The sequence below is a fragment of the Rhinoderma darwinii genome, chromosome 2 (genome assembly GCF_050947455.1).
Source record: "Rhinoderma darwinii isolate aRhiDar2 chromosome 2, aRhiDar2.hap1, whole genome shotgun sequence".
Lineage (NCBI taxonomy): Eukaryota > Metazoa > Chordata > Amphibia > Anura > Rhinodermatidae > Rhinoderma > Rhinoderma darwinii.
The window spans coordinates 251,539,294-251,555,996 of NC_134688.1; the positions used below are offsets into that span (position 1 = coordinate 251,539,294).

The 16,703-nt window shown below is 47.0% G+C and overlaps 1 protein-coding gene across 1 annotated transcript in view; it reads left to right on the plus strand.

Moving 5' to 3' along the window:
* LOC142741081 (syncoilin-like) overlaps positions 1-2,776 on the plus strand; it is a 28,993-nt gene extending 26,217 nt beyond the window's left edge. The window contains exon 4 of the mRNA XM_075850479.1: positions 1,087-2,776. Within this exon, the coding sequence (XP_075706594.1) occupies positions 1,087-1,138 (52 nt within the window). The 3' untranslated portion in view covers positions 1,139-2,776. The remainder of the gene's footprint in view (positions 1-1,086) is intronic.
* Positions 2,777-16,703: the final 13,927 nt, after the last annotated feature.

A 16,703-nucleotide genomic window follows, 5' to 3' on the forward strand; every position in this document is an offset into this window, starting at 1 on the left:
ACTTGCATTTTTTTATGTATTTAATGTGAAGTAACTTTGTAGATGAAAAGTAGTGAAATCATTTTGTATATGATGTGAAAATTAAAGAAAAGAAAAAAACAACTAAATCTAGATTTTATGCAAATTGCCACTATAAAAGTTGAAGCAGCAAACTTTGTGAAAACCAAAATTATTGTGTCAGTCTCAAAAGTTTTGGCCAGGACTGTAGTCACAGCAGCAACTCTTGCTATAGCAGTCACAGAAATATTAAAACACCCACCTTCACTAGTAGTCACAGCAGCTGCACACAAGTCTCAACCTCACCATGCGCAGTGCCAAGTGTTGGCTGGAGTGGCGTAAAGCATGTCGCCACTGGAATCTGAAGTGATGCTGTTTTGTGGAGTGATTAACTATGATTCAACATCCAGCAGTCTAAATGGCCAATTCTGTTTGGCGGGTGCCATATTGCTACCTACCAGAACGCAAAGTGCCATGTTTTTTTTTAGGGCTTGAGCTAGGCACCAGTAAAGGGAAACATTAATGCTAAAGCACACAAGGACATTTATGCTTCTAACTTTGAGGCAACAGTTTGTGGAAGGCCAGTTCCTGTTCCAGCATGGCTGTGCCCGTGCACAAAGCAAGGTCCATAAAAGACATTGGGATGACAAATTTGGTGTGGAAGATGTTGACTGGCCTGCAGAGCCCTGATGTCAGCCCCATCCAAAAACACAGGGATAAACTAGAATGCAGATTGCGAGTCAGACCTCACCCAACATTAGTGTCTGACCTCACAAATGCTCTTTTGGCTAATTGTGCATCTATTCCCAAACTCTCCAAAAACTTGAGGAAAGCCTTCCCAGAAGAGTGTGGTTTTCCATTTGGATGACCAAAAAGCTCATAGATGTGACGGGCAAATGTCCACATGCTTTTGCCCATATAGTGTGTATATAGCTATAGAAATATATGCTCTTGTTAATGTGAAGGTGCGTTGCAGCGACATCTAGTGGCCAATGGACAACAGCCTAACAAATTACACTGCATTTTGATTACTATATAGCTTCATGTATACATTTGAAATTGATTTAGTAATCAATGTTTCTTTTACAGAGGATGCCTTGAACTATATGGAAAGCTTTTCAAGCCTGTTACAAAAAAATGACCACTTGAAGACTATGACCAGTCCAAATCTGTAATATAATGAAACTTGATGTGGAGTGAAGCAGCAGCTGTGCCAGAAGTCCAAGATTTCCACTTCTATACAGCGCTTGTAGAGTGTGGTCTCGCTCAAGAGTTTTAGTAAATTGACTTTGCAGCTCAAATTTCAGACAAGAAAGAAGGCAAGAAAAATTCAACATCACAGTTCTTTTTGAGTGAAATAGTGATTTTTACAAAACAAATGCTATTTATTGTAATGGCTTCAAGTGAACATTTGGGTGAAATGACACTCATTACCCATTGTAGCGCCCATGGCCGCGGGCCGTCGGGTTCACTCACCTCCCGACGCCCGCAGCCATGGATCTGTGAGCGCTGGCCTCCGTCTCCCTCCTAGGAGATGCCAGCGCTCACTTCCGCTCCGTCCGGCTGGGTCCCGTAGGGTGCGTGCGCACTCTCGCGCCCGCTCTTAAAGGGCCAGCGCGCGCACACATGAAAACAATGTTCATTAACCCACATGATTTCCTGCCCTATAAGAATGCCCCAGCCCTTCTGATCCTTGCCTGAGCGTTGTTAGTCTTTCCCAGTCTGTCTCGCAAATGGTCCCTTAGTGTCTCCCGTTCCAGCTGTTACCCGTGCCCTGTTACCGTTCCTGTATTATTCCGCATTGTTCCCGTGCCTACCCATGTTCAAGTGTCATCTGCCACGTCAAGTGTCATCTGCCACGTCAAGTGCCATCTGCCACGCCAAGTGCCATCTGCCACGCCAAGTGCCATCTGCCACGTCAAGTGCCAACTGCCACGTCAAGTGTCTTCTGCCACGTCAAGTGCCATCTGCTCATCGGATACTGCCCGCCATGTCTGGCGCCACTTTCCGCACCTGCCTCCATCCATGCTGAAGCCACAGCCACCGCCCGGACTATTTCAGGTACCTAAGCATTACTGTCTGCCATCTTACATTCACATAGACTGTGACCTGGTCAGCTGCCTCCCCGCTACGGCGGAGTGGCCTAGTGGGTCCACAAACCCAGTGTCCGTGACAGTACGCTCAGGCCATGGAACCCGCTGGCCAGCCCAAGACCCCAGTACAGAAGATTCAGACAGAGATGCATGACCTATGCACTCGTCAGGATCAACTCCTTGAGGCGGTGAATTCTATTCTGGTCCGCCTGGATCTACTCGCTGTTCCACCCCCGGTCCTTCCTCCAGAGGCTGTTGCCGTGCCACTGCCTGTTGCTCCCCCTGTTTGTTCCGGATCCTCAGTTCCTCTGCCTCTTCCTCCTCGCTACGACGGTGACCCCAGAGCATGCAGAGGATTTCTTAATCAAGGCACGGTGCATTTTAGGCTACGGCCTCATCTCTTCCCCTCCGAGGAGGCTAAAGTAGCGTTCATTATCTCCCTCCTCGCTGGCAAGGCCCTCGCATGGGCGAACCCAATCTTGGAGCAACAGGGACCTGTATCCTCGGACCTAGCCTTGTTCCTGCAGTCCTTTCGTGCCATGTTCGAGGAGCCGGGTCGAACATCCTCTGCCGCAGCTACTCTGTTGACCCTCAAGCAAGAAGGCTCCACAGTAGGGGAGTATGCGATCTCCTTCCGTACCCTAGCAGCCGAGCTGGCATGGAACAATGAGGCACTGGTGGCGACCTTCTGGCAGGGACTGTCCTCTCACATCAAGGACGAACTGGCAGCCCGCGACCTTCCTTCTACCTTGGATGCCCTCATCCTGTTAGCCACCCGGGTTGATATGAGAATCCGGGAGCGCTCTCAAGAGGTTCGTCAGGAGAGCCGGGCCCACAGACCAGCACCCCCTGCCCAGAGACCACTATTGCCCACTCCTAGTGCGCTACCTGAGGAACCCATGCAGGTAGACAAAGTCCGGTTATCTGAACAGGAGAAGCAGCGCAGACGCTCCTCTGGACTTTGCATGTATTGCGGCCTCAAGGGTCATTTTGTGCGTCAATGCCCACAGAAACCGGGAAACTCCAGTACCTAGGGTTGGTTGGAGAGGCAACTCTAGGTGGAACGTCTCCAAACGTTAAAACCTCTTCCAAATTATCGATACCTGTGGCCATCGTCACCGGACAGACTTCACATCCTTCCTCCGCCTATCTTGATTCTGGAGCGGCTGCTAATTTTATCCACCAAGATCTAGTGGATCGGTTTCAACTACCCACAGTCCGTCTGGAGAGACCCCTGGCAGTTGCCTCTGTGAATGGTCTACCGCTGCCTGATCCAATCATGCTCATCACTGAGCCGGTGACATTACGGGTCGGAGCTCTTCACTCAGAACAGATCTCCTTCCTGGTACTACCCAAGGCTATCAATGACATCCTGCTGGGCCTGCCATGGCTCCGTCTACACGCCCCGACACTCGACTGGAGTTCTGGAGAGGTTCTTCAATGGGGCTCCAGATGCCATAGCCATTGCCTGTCACAAGTCCGTCCTGTTGTGCCCCCTCTGCCTCAGTCACTCTCCGATCTACCTTCTCATTATGCCAGTTTTGCGGATGTCTTCTGCAAACGAGAGGCTGAGACGTTGCCTCCACATCGGAATTATGACTGTCCCATTGAGCTGGTTCCCAATGCTTCTCTTCCCCGTGGACGAGTATATCCTCTCTCCTTGCCAGAGACTTTATCGATGTCAGCCTATATCAAGGAGAACTTGGAGAGGGGTTTTATTCGAAAATCTTCCTCCCCGGCCGGGGCAGGATTCTTCTTCGTTAAAAAGAAAGATGGATCTCTCCGACCCTGCATTGATTACCGTGGTCTCAATCAGATCACGGTCAAGAACAAGTACCCGTTGCCACTCATCTCCGAGCTGTTTGATCGCATACGAGGAGACAAAAATTTTTCCAAGCTAGATCTGTGAGGGGCCTATAATCTAATCCGGATTCGCCGGGGTGACGAATGGAAGACGGCATTTAACACCCGCGATGGGCACTACGAATACCGAGTGATGCCCTTCGGACTGTGTAACGCTCCCGCAGTATTTCAGGAGTTCGTTAATGACATCTTCCGAGATCTCCTCTATACATGTGTTGTAGTTTATCTCGATGATATTCTAATCTTCTCCCCAGATCTGATGACCCATCGGAGACACGTTCGTCAAGTTCTTCTGCGACTAAGAGAGAATCGCTTGTATGCCAAGTTAGAGAAATGCACCTTTGAAAAGAGGTCCCTGCCCTTCCTGGGCTATGTCATCTCGGATCAAGGCCTTAAGATGGACCCTGAGAAGTTAAAGTCTGTCCTGGAATGGCCACGTCCTCAAGGCCTAAGGGCCATACAGCGGTTCCTGGGTTTCGCCAATTTCTACCGGCAGTTTATTCCGAACTTTTCTTCTCTGACGGCCCCCATCTCTACCCTTACCAACAAGGGTGTGAACGCCAAGGTGTGGACTCCGGAGGCAGAGTCCGCATTCATTAGCCTCAAGAAAGCCTTCACTTCAGCTCGATCCTCCATCACCCTGACATATCTCGGCAGTTCTCACTGGAAGTGGACGCTTCCTCTATTGGTGCAGGCACACTTCTGTTCCAGAGGAGCTCCAAAGGAAAGGCAGTAGTGTGTGGCTACTACTCAAGACTGTTTTCCTCGGCTGAGCGCAATTATTCCATTGGAGATCGGGAGCTACTGGCTATCAAATTGGCCCTGGAGGAGTGGAGACATCTTCTGGAGGGCGCTGCTCACCCCATTCTGATCTTCACCGACCACAAGAATCTCACTTACCTTCAGTCCGCTCAAAGACTGAATCCTCGTCAAGCCAGGTGGTCACTGTTCTTCACCCGTTTCCAATTTCTGCTCCACTACCGTCCCGCTGACAAGAACGTGAGGGCCGATGCCCTGTCCAGATCATTCGAAACGGAAGACACGGTGGAGTCCCTTCAGACGATCATAGACCCATCCTGCGTTGTCACCGCCAATCCTCTGCAGCTTAGAAATATCCCTCCAGGGAGAACTTTTGTTCGGTTGGCAGACAGGAAAAGAATTCTCCGCTGGGGACACAGTTCTAAACTAGCTGGGCACGCCGGTGTCCGTAAGACCCAAGACCTGATCGCTCGTCACTTCTGGTGGCCCACGCTACCTAAGGATGTTCTGGACTTTGTCTCTGCTTGCACGGTGTGTGCCTCTAACAAGGTGGCTCACAGCAAGCCTGCCGGCCTGCTTCAACCCCTGCCTGTACCCAGTGCCCCCTGACAGCACATCGCTATGGACTTCGTCACGGACCTTCCTCTCTCAGCAGGATGCAACACCATCTGGGTGGTGGTGGACCGGTTCTCTAAGATGGCACATTTTATCCCGCTGACCGGCCTACCCTCTGCTCCTCGACTGGCAAGCTTCTTCATTCAGCACATCTTCCGCTTGCATGGCTTGCCTCTTCACATTGTGTCCGACTGGGGGGTTCAGTTTACCTCCAAGTTCTGGAGAGCCCTCTGTAAACTCCTGGATGTGAGTTTGGACTTTTCCTCTGCCTATCACCCCCAGTCCAATGGGCAAGTTGAGAGGATCAACCAGATCATGGAAAATTATCTCCGCCACTTCATCTCTTCACAGCACGATAACTGGGTACAGCTTCTACCATGGGCGGAGTTTTCTTATAATAACCACACAAGTGAGTCCACCACCTCCACTCCGTTTCACATCGTGTACAGTCAACATCCCAGAGTTCCTCTTCCAGTGTCGACTTCATCTCAGGTACCCGCTGCTGACTCTGCATATGGGGACTTCCTGCAAATCTGGCAACAGACCCGGTCCTCTATTTTGCAGGCGGTAGATCGCATGAAGCGTAAGGCAGATAACAAAAGAAGAGAGCCGCCTCAGTATCTTCCTGGGACTAAAGTGTGGCTGTCCTCTCGAAACATTCGCTTGAGGGTGCCTTCATACAAGTTTGCTCCCAGGTTCCTTGGTCCCTTCGAGATCCTGCAACAAATTAACCCTGTATCCTATAAGCTGCGGCTGCCCCCTACCCTCAGAATCCCTAACTCCTTCCATGTGTCCCTCCTGAAACCAGTGGTCCTGAACCGCTACAGCAAGACCTCTAGTTCCACAGTTGCTTCCAGCGGTCCTTCTGATGTATTCGAGGTAAAGGAGATCCTGGACCGCAAGAGGGTTGGAGGAGGGACTTTCTATCTGGTGGACTGGAGAGGGTTTGGTCCTGAGGAGAGGTCCTGGGAGCCAGAAGAGAACCTCAGCGCCCCTACTCTTATTAAAAAGTTCCTCTCTCATTCTGGTCCCAAGAAGAGGGGGCGTAAGAGGGGGGATACTGTAGCGCCCATGGCCGCGGGCCGTCGGGTTCACTCACCTCCCGACGCCCGCAGCCATGGATCTGTGAGCGCTGGCCTCCGTCTCCCTCCTAGGAGATGTCAGCGCTCACTTCCGCTCTGTCCGGCCGGGTCCCGTAGGGTGCACGCGCACGCTCGCGCCCGCTCTTAAAGGGCCAGCGCGCGCACATGAAAACAATGTTCCTTAACCCACATGATTTCCTGCCCTATAAGAATGCCCCAGCCCTTCTGATCCTTGCCTGAGCGTTGTTAGTCTTTCCCAGTCTGTCTCGCAAATGGTCCCTTAGTGTCTCCCGTTCCAGCTGTTACCCGTGCCCTGTTACCGTTCCTGTATTCCGCATTGTTCCCGTGCCTACCCGTGTTCAAGTGTTATCTGCCACGTCAAGTGCCATCTGCCACGTCAAGTGCCATCTGCCACATCAAGTGTCATCTGCCACGCCAAGTGCGATCTGCCACGCCAAGTGCCATCTGCCACGTCAAGTGCCAACTGCCACGTCAAGTGTCTTCTGCCACGTCAAGTGCCATCTGCTCATCGGATACTGCCCGCCACGTCTGGCGCCACTTTCCGCACCTGCCTCCATCCGTGCTGAAGCCACAGCCACCGCCCGGACTATTTCAGGTACCTAAGCATTACTCTCTGCCATCTTACTTTCACATAGACTGTGACCTGGTCAGCTGCCTCCCCGCTACGGCGGAGCGGCCTAGTGGGTCCACAAACCCAGTGTCCGTGACACCCATTCACACACCTACACAAAAGAAAATCGTGTAGAAAAACAATTTAAATCTATTTCACATGAGCTGCTTGTACAAAGGAGACATACGGTACAGACAGGAAAATCCACACAAATATAAAGGATATTATTGTGCCCCCATAAAATTAAACACAACTAAATAGTGGATGACAAGTCTAAAGTACAATATATACTTCAATCAAAAAATTCATATACAGGAGGATGACTTAAGGAGCTGGTCCTAGATAGTAACAGGAGAGAAGTTCACTTTTCCAGTGGAAAAATATGAGCAATGTTTGCACAAAGCTGCCTGTCTTGTCTGTCAAGTCATAGGAGAGGCACCTGAAGGCACAGTATCTGACAAGTCTTACTCCTCTCCTTGCTTTGTTAAAAACAAAAATAAACAAAACCGTCTTTGCACTGACCAGTTAAAAATGGCATTTTTGTATAAAATATTTATATATAAAACTGAAAGGATTTTTCTGACTAAGATGAATAAAAGCAAGTTGGAATGAATGAGAGGAGCGATTGCTTGCAGAACAGGAAGGTCAATATCCAAGTGCTGGATAAAGAGACATCTGGGAGTGAGATGCCACTAGATCGCAGCAGGGAAATAAAAAAACCAAAGTATATATGTAATGGCAGGGGGTAGGGAGACGGACAAGTGAGCCCTAATCTACCCGCCACTCTGTCCCTGCCTACTTGCAACGACCCGCCCTAGGCGACGGGGTACAACTGGGCGGCGGTCCCTGCGCTCAGTAAGTGCACGACAAACACGACAAACATACAAAGGAACACAAGCAAGGAAAAGGGGCAGTTGCCCACGGCAACACCGTGAGCAACCAGAGTGGTGAACGAGCCGAGTCAAGCCAGGAGTGTGCGAGGTACAAAACGAAAAGCAGAAGAGTAGTCGGTAAGCCAGGGTCTGTATGGAGCAGGATCAAAAATAGCAGGAGCTGTAGCTGGGCCAGGAAACCACAAGGAAAGAATCACAAGCACCGAGGGACAGGAAGGGCAGGCTTAAATAGACCGAGGGCGGGAGCTAGCTGAGTCTGGCCAGGTTACGATAGGCTCTCCCACTCCTAAGCCTGCCAGCCTGAATGGTGGAAGCAGGAGTCCGTCTCAGGGATGTATTCTCAGGTGCTGACTGATTAGTTCTGGGAGTTAACCCCGAAGCTGTGCCTGGCAGATCCTTTACAATATATATATTAGAATTACAACTAGGACCCCTGTCCCTCTGGATCTACACCACCCTCTGTGTCTTCATCATTGTAGATATTCTCTGCCTGTGGAAACAAACCAAAGAGCTTACCAACTGTTTACGGTAATTCAGTTTTATTGCAGATATTTTACACATACACACACGCATGCACGTTACCTCTCCTGACATGTCTGTTTTAGTAATCACTTGTAGGGATGCACGATGCATCGAAACTTCGGTACGGTTTCGATACTGTGCATCCCCAAACGGTCCGATACCATTATTTCATGTATGTCGATACTTAGCTGTGCGGGCGCACAGCTTAGTATAGTAATACATGAATGTATGAGAGCGGGGCTGCGGCTGTGTAATACAGCCATTGCCCCGCTCCCGAGTAATGACAAGTGCGCACAGTCAGGATCATGCGATGCGGGCGGCGCTTCACTAATGAGCGGCGGCACAGACGACAGAACATGGCAGGCGTGCTGCAAAACACCCCCATGTTCTGTCCTCAATGCCTGCGTCGCCGCTCATTGGTGCAGCGCCGGCCGCATCACCTCATGCTGACCGACCGCGCACAGTCAGGAGCGGGGCAATGACTGTATCACACAACCGCAGCCCTGCTCTATAACGGCGGAGATCAGGGAAACCTCATCTCTGCCGCTATTCTCCTGAATGCTGCGATCATAGCTGACTGCAGCATTGAGAGGTAAATGAGAAAGGGGGATGCCCCTTTGGATCGCATCACAGGTAATTCCTGTGACGCGATCGAGGGACATACCATATATGGGCAGACAGCCAAGGGTCCAATAAAGAACCCCAGGGCTGTGTTACCATATTTCCTGTTAGGGCATACTTAGGTATATCCTAACAACTGCCTATGTACTATCCGTACACAGGCTAATGTACTGTAATATAGATATATGCCAGTACATTAGTTTAAAAATTAAAGTAAAAACTTAAAGTAATATTAAATAAAATAAAAATACACTTTTTTTTTTTTTTAAATAAACATTAAAATAAGTCCCAATACATAAAATATACATTCGGAATTGGCGCGGCCGTAATAACCTGCACAACTATTTTTTTGCGTCTTTTAGGATGTGTAAGCCGTAAATAAAATAAAAACGCCTTTTTCACTTATTGTGAGGCGCGTGGTGGGATAATGAATTTAACCTCCATGTGCCTCACATTAATAGTAATTAACCCCATCATGTAACTTACACATTAACCCATTATGACGGAGAAACATGATGGGGTTAATTACTATTAACGTAAGGCACATGGAGGTTAAATTCATCATCACACCTCGTGCCTCACATCAGAAAATGGAAGAACTTTTTTTTATTTTTTTTTATTACTGGTGGCAAAGTATCGTTTTGCTATAGAAATCGCAATACTACACAAAGTATCGGTATCGAAGTCCAAATTCTGGTATCGTGACATCCATAATCACTTGTATTCCCTATAATTCTGGAGCATCTTTTTCTTAAAACTCTGGGTTGTACCTTTCTTCTGTTATTCCTCCTAGAAATGTATGAATAAATTGACAACTGGGATTATCAGTCCCCTTGTCAAAGGGGTGTCCCTACATAGTTTACACCCAGTTGTCAATTTTTTTTCATACATTTGTAAGAGGAATAACAGAGGAATAATACAACAATTTCACGTTTTTGTTCTCCATAGCTAGATGGGTTTCCAACTCAATCTTTGGTTCTAAAGCGGATGTCAGATGTCAAAGACATTTGATTTTTGCCAGTGGATGGCACCAATTTTGAGTTGATCCGCCAACAATCTAATGTTTGTCAAAAAATCTGCAGTCACGGTTAACAAAAGATTTGGGCAGGTTAAAACACGATCAGATCCAGCAGTCTGCTAGAAACGTATGCCTTTCACAATTTCATAAACATTCACATTTGACCAAGCTAAATTTGCAGGGTAATAGAGGAATTAGGAGTGACCACTATCATCCGACAATTTTACAATATAATCTAAGGATTAGGAGAATGCCTCAATACCATTATTTTATTCCCTCAAGGGGAACCCCTCTTAACATGCCTTATTAGGGCATATGACGCCAGCATGTCCCCCGCTTGCCACCCTCTATGAGCCAGAGCGTATGACCAGCATCTAAATGATACGTTTAAACTGCAGAACCTGCTGCAGGGGGAAGTGTATGGCCTGCTGTGACATCCCCAAGGACACTAGCTAAATGCTGGGGCTTACGGAAGCTAAACACATGCAAATATCTAAAGTATAAAAATTAAAAAGAACAAACAGAAAAACTACTTTACTACATGCAAATTTAGTGGTGTATAATATTTAAAACAATTTGCTACTTTATCAAAACTCACCATTTGCCAAACTTGCATAATATTGTCTTCAGATACTGAACATATAACCCAAGCCTCATTAGGATTCCATGAAAAGTCTGAAATCTTTGCAGTGTGACCTCCATGAATAAACTGAGGAAAACAAAGAAAATGAATGAATGGAAAAAATAAAATAAAAAAAAGACTTAAAAGGAGATTTCCCACGAGAGATATTTATGACACATCCGCAGGATGTCATAAATGTCAGATAGATGCAGGTCCCCAGCTTTGGGACCCGCACCTATTTCCAGAACAGGGCCCCCTAAACCCCATTCAGCCGCTGTGTGTTGCGGCTGATTGAGGTGCTTTCCGACCATGAAAAAAAGTTATATGGTCATGAGTTACGTAAACAGCGTAACTCTGAGCTACGCTGTTTACGCAAGCCTCATAGAGCTTAATGGTAGTTACGGAAACAACGTAGCTTGCATGCTACTTCTGTAACTGCCATTCACTACTATTGGAGTTACGGAAACAGCGTAGCTCAGCGAGTTACGGAAACGGCGTAACTCACGACCATATAACTTTTTCATGGTCGGAAAACACATCATTCAGCCGCAAAACACAGCGGCTGAACGGGGTTTAGGAGGCCCCGTTCTGGAGATAGGTGGGACCCGCATCTGACATTTATGACACATCCACAGGATATGCCTCTAGTGGGAAAACCCCTTTAACACATATCAGGCTTACGGATATCAAATATCGACATAGCTACTTACCAGCAACTCAGGGGGGCCGTCTTCAGCATCCTCTGGAGACTGTTCTTCTCCAATTTTACTAGAAAATAAAAAAAAATATTAACCCCTTGACGACATGTGATAGGGGATGTGTTTGGGGTAGTATTGAGGAGGCTCAATGGCAAAGCCCACTCCATACTCTGTGTGAACTGTATGTAGCAGCCAACACCCAACCGCAACAGTCAAGTGATCGCAGCGTCTGTGCCGTTAGAAAGAGTGGAACAGACCCCTCTGATAGCCTATTGGCTGCGATGTGGGGTTCCGATGGTTGTCATGGCAGCCTGGGGGCCTAATAAAGGTCCCCAGATGTGCTGTCTGTTCCTATTAAGCCCTGCCGGAGCTTAAAAAGAGGGCCGGGTAACCGTAAAATACACTGCAATATAAAAGTACTGGAGTGTAATATACCAGCGACCAAAGAATCGTTTGTTCAAATCCCCTAGTGACACAAAATTCAAGTGGTTTTTAATATACAAAAAAATAGAAATGTATTTTTTACAGCACAGTGAATGTTGTAAAAACTAAACCCAGAAAACTGGTGGGAGGTTTTTTTCTCCCCATTTTAACCCAAAGTACTTTTTTTCCCCCGTAGTACATTAAATAGTGACATCAAAAACGACAACTACTCATGCAAACAGAAGAGAAAAAAAATAAATAAAAAGTCCTCATAGCGACATCTATAGAAAAACGTATGGACTTTGGAAAGCGAGGCGGGGGGGGGGGCTTGGAGAAGGCAAGAAAATAATAAAATTGGCTTCGGCACCAAAGTTTTCAGAGCTATTTAAAGAGGCTCTGTCACCAGATTTTGCAGCCCCTATCTGCTATTGCAGCAGATAGGCGCTGCAATGTAGATTACAGTAACGTTTTTATTTTTAAAAAACGAGCATTTTTGGCCAAGTTATGACCATTTTCGTATTTATGCAAATGAGGCTTGCAAAAGTACAACTGGGCGTGTTGAAAACTAAAAGTACAACTGGGCGTGTATTTTGTGTGTTACATCGGGGCGTGTTTACTACTTTTACTAGCTGGGCGTTGTGCATAGAAGTATCATCCACTTCTCTTCAGAACGCCCAGCTTCTGGCAGTGCAGATCTGTGACGTCACTCACAGGTCCTGCATCGTGTCGGCACCAGAGGCTACAGTTGATTCTGCAGCAGCATCAGCATTTGCAGGTAAGTAGCTACATCGACTTACCTGCAAACGCCGATGCTGCTGCAGAATCATCTGTAGCCTCTGGTGCCGACACGATGCAGGACCTGTGAGTGACGTCACAGCGTGATCTCTGGAGAACACGGCTGTGTCTGCACTGCCAGAAGCTGGGCGTTCTGAAGAGAAGTGGATGATACTTCTATACACAACGCCCAGCTAGTAAAAGTAGTAAACACGCCCCGATGTACGCACATAATACACGCCCAGTTGTACTTTTACTTTTCAACACGCCCAGTTGTACTTTTGCAAGCCTCATTTGCATAAATACAAAAATGGTCATAACTTGGCCAAAAATGCTCGTTTTTTTAAAAATAAAAACGTTACTGTAATCTACATTGCAGCGCCTATCTGCTGCAATAGCAGATAGGAGTTGCAAAATCTGGTGACAGAGCCTCTTTAAATAGACTTTACTTTCATAGATGTTCACACACATTTGTCATATTTATCAAGGGACGTACATGTATCGCATTCACCGTTCATATACAGATATATGGTTTGGTTAATGCTTCAGTCAAGGATCCGTGTTTTTACTGTGGGTTTATGGATTCTTTTTATATGTGTTATTATATGTCAATAAAGTATTTTTGTATTTTCATTACTTCCTTGTCTCTCAGCATCTATTTTCTCTTTTGGTCTCATATTGAATTATGATGCTGTTTGGGTCTAACACCCTGGAATCAACCTATAGAGCTACACATATACTTCATGTGTGATCTGCTCTATATTCTGGTTATGCAGATTCCTGTTGCTTTTTTGGATCGGAAAATCAATCGTGTAGTTGACTATGATTGACAGCGTCCATTACCCTGTACCCACCGCCACCAGGTGTATCGGGAAATGATGAGTACGATTCAGTACCTGACCATCTGAAGTGATGGTCGGGTACAGGGCGGCCGCGGGCCGGTATTATTAGACTATTATTAGATTGGCCCCCTTCTCCCAGGCTCTCCGTGCAACATCTCCCGCCAGTCTATGCACCCTGTCCATCTCAATGGCCATATCACGTGGTCTATCCAGGAGCTTGTTAAAGATATGTGTCACCGCATCATATAGGCCTTCCGGAGGCAATGATTCCGATATGCCTCTCAGTTTCAAATTGTTCCGTCTCCCCCTGTTTTCTACACCATCCAAGTGTAAGGAAAAGTCTCGCATTTGGGTAGATTGAGTGTCCAAGGTCTGAGAAAGTACCGAGATGTGCATGGAGTAAACAGAGTTATGGCGCTCCAATGTCTCCACCCGTGCGGCCAATGAACGTACCTCCTGTGAGACAGCACCAATGGCCTTATCATGCTTCCCTTCCAGCCGGGAGAGGCGTAAATCCAGATAAGATTTGGTGGGCAACACCCGCACCATTTCACACAATTCCGCCAGGGTCCATTCCATAATGGGGGAAGGACCCGGAGAAGAAACCGCTGATGGAGTGAGCGGCCCCCTGAAAATGGCTGGCGTCCCCTGACTGAGCAGCATCCAGTCTACTGAGGGAGATTGCCACGGGGTGGCAAAAGAAAATAGCGCCGGAACCGCCCTGCCTTGGAAGGCCATGCGGTCAGCGTCCTGTCTTGGCACTGACTGGGGCTGGAGGGGGGGAAAGTAATCAACCAGGGCTGGAGGAGCCGACCCAGGCATGGCATCTGAGCCCTGACCTACCTCCGGAGTCGCCATGATGGGGGTGTGGACCTGGAAACGGCAGTCGACACACGCCGGCCCGGAGGAGCAGGAAGTCGGCGAGCGCCCACGTGCTGGCAGGGTCCGACTGCAGTCTGAGGGTGGAATGGAGGAGAAATGCGGAGATGATCCGTCCTGCCTGGAGTGAAGGAACCTGCAGATGGACGAGGTGCCAGGAGTGACCGAGAGGCTCTTGCGATGCCTCCCCTTCATCATCGTTCACAAGCACCGGGTAAATGAGCCCTTTTGGGCGATTTTCTGTGTGTCAAGTCCGGAGCTTCAAGAAAATGCGTCCTCACACCGCCATGTCAAAGCCACACCCCCTTTTTGTTCCACTAGGGGACATTTAGACTTGCAGCTTTGACAGCTGCTAGAGTAAATTACACTACCTATGTAGTGTAATGTATTCTAACTGTCATTGTCACGTGACAGTCACACTGACAGGAAGCCTAGGAGGACCTTTGAAGAGGTATTGTGATACCTAAACAAAGGAAACACCACAAAAAAGACCCCATTTTGGAAACTACACCCCACAACGAATTTATCTAGGGGTGTAGTGATCATTTTGACCACACAGGTGTTTCATAGATTTTATTAAAATTGGGCAGTGAAAATAAAAATATATATTTTTTCCAATAAGACATGGCTTTAGCTCAAAATGTTTCACTTTCTCAACAAATAAAAGGAGAAAAGCACGCAAACATTTGTGAAGCAATTTCTATGGTACGGCAATACCCCATATGTGATCATAAACTTCTGTTTGGGCACAAAGTAGGGTTCAGAAGGGAAGGAGCGCCGTTTGGCTATTGTAGTGCATATTTTGCTGGTTTGGTTTCTGGGCGCTATGTCACCTTTGAAAAGCCCCTGTGGGACCAAAACAGTAGAAACCCCCCTAGAAGTGACCCCATTTTGGAAACGACACCCCTCAAGGTATTCACCTAGGGGTGTAGTGAGTGAGTCAAAATGGCAATTTTTCCATAGATATGCCAATATGTGGTGCCCAGCTTGTGCCACCATGAAAAGATAGCTCTCTAATTATTATGCTGTGTTTCCCGGTTTTAGAAACACCCTACATGTGGCCCTAATCTTTTGCCTGGAAGATCGACAGGACTCCGGAGTAAAAGAGTACCATACGAAATTGAGGCCTAATTTTGCGACTTACAAAGTATTGGTTCACAATTGCAGAGGCTCTGATGTAAAATAATAAAATAAACTCCTGAGAAGTGATGTCATTTTGGAAACTACACCCCTCAAGGCATTTTTTATTTAGACCCCCCACAGGTCTTTTCCATAAATGATTGTGCTGCGGATGGTGCAATGTAAAAATTTCAGTTTTTCCCCAGATATGACATTTCAGTGGCAAATATGTCGTGCCCAACCTGTGCCACTGGAGACACACACCCCAAAAATTGTTAAAAGGGTTCTACCTGGTTTGGCGATGCCATATATTTGGAAGTAAACTGCTGTTTGGGCACGCTGTAGGTTTCAGAGGGGAGGGAGCAACATTCGGCTTTTGGACTGTGGATTTTGCTTGGTAGTAGTTTTGTTTGGAGTTTTACTGGTATTTTAGTTTACAATGTGGGAGCATATGTAAGCTTGGCAGAGTACATCAGGGGCATAGGCAGGTGGTATAATAATGGGGCGAAAAAACAAATAACATAATCCATAGATGTGTGTTACGCTGTGAAGCAATCCTTTATGCACAGGCCAGTGTCGCACTGATAAATGGTGTCCTTTCTTATCCCCCTTTTGGTCCACACTCTGAACCTTTGCAGTTTGGCTAATTTTGCTGGAAAGTGTTGTCCTGGTATAATACGGGCACCCTCGCTTCCAGCAGATATGTTTGAGTCCTCCCCTTCCTGGTTCCCTAATTTTAGGGCCTTGATAAATCACAACTTGAAAAAGAAAAAATGTTCCCCTCGGGCCTGCACAACTGCATATTTTTTATTTCCTGACGTATTGGAGCCTTAACTTATTTTAATTTGTTCACAGACGTAGTGGTATGAGGGCTGTTTTTTTGCAGGACGAGCTGTAGTTTTTATTGTTACCATTATGGGGTACATGTGACTTTTTGATCACTTTTTACCCTTTTTTTTGGGAGTCAGGGTGACCAAAAAACAGCAATTCTGGCATAGTTTTTCTAGTTGTTTTTTTATACAGCGTTCACCACGCATTATAAATTACATGTTAACTTTATTCTGCGGGTCAGTACAATTCCGGTGATACTAAAGTTATGCACTTTTTTACGTTTTACAACTTTTTGCACGATAAAATTTTGTAAAAAGAATGTATTTTTTTCTGTCGCCATGTTCTAAGAGCCATAACGTTTACATTTTTTAATTGATGGAACTGCATGAGGGCTAGTTTTTTTTGCGAGACGATCTATAGT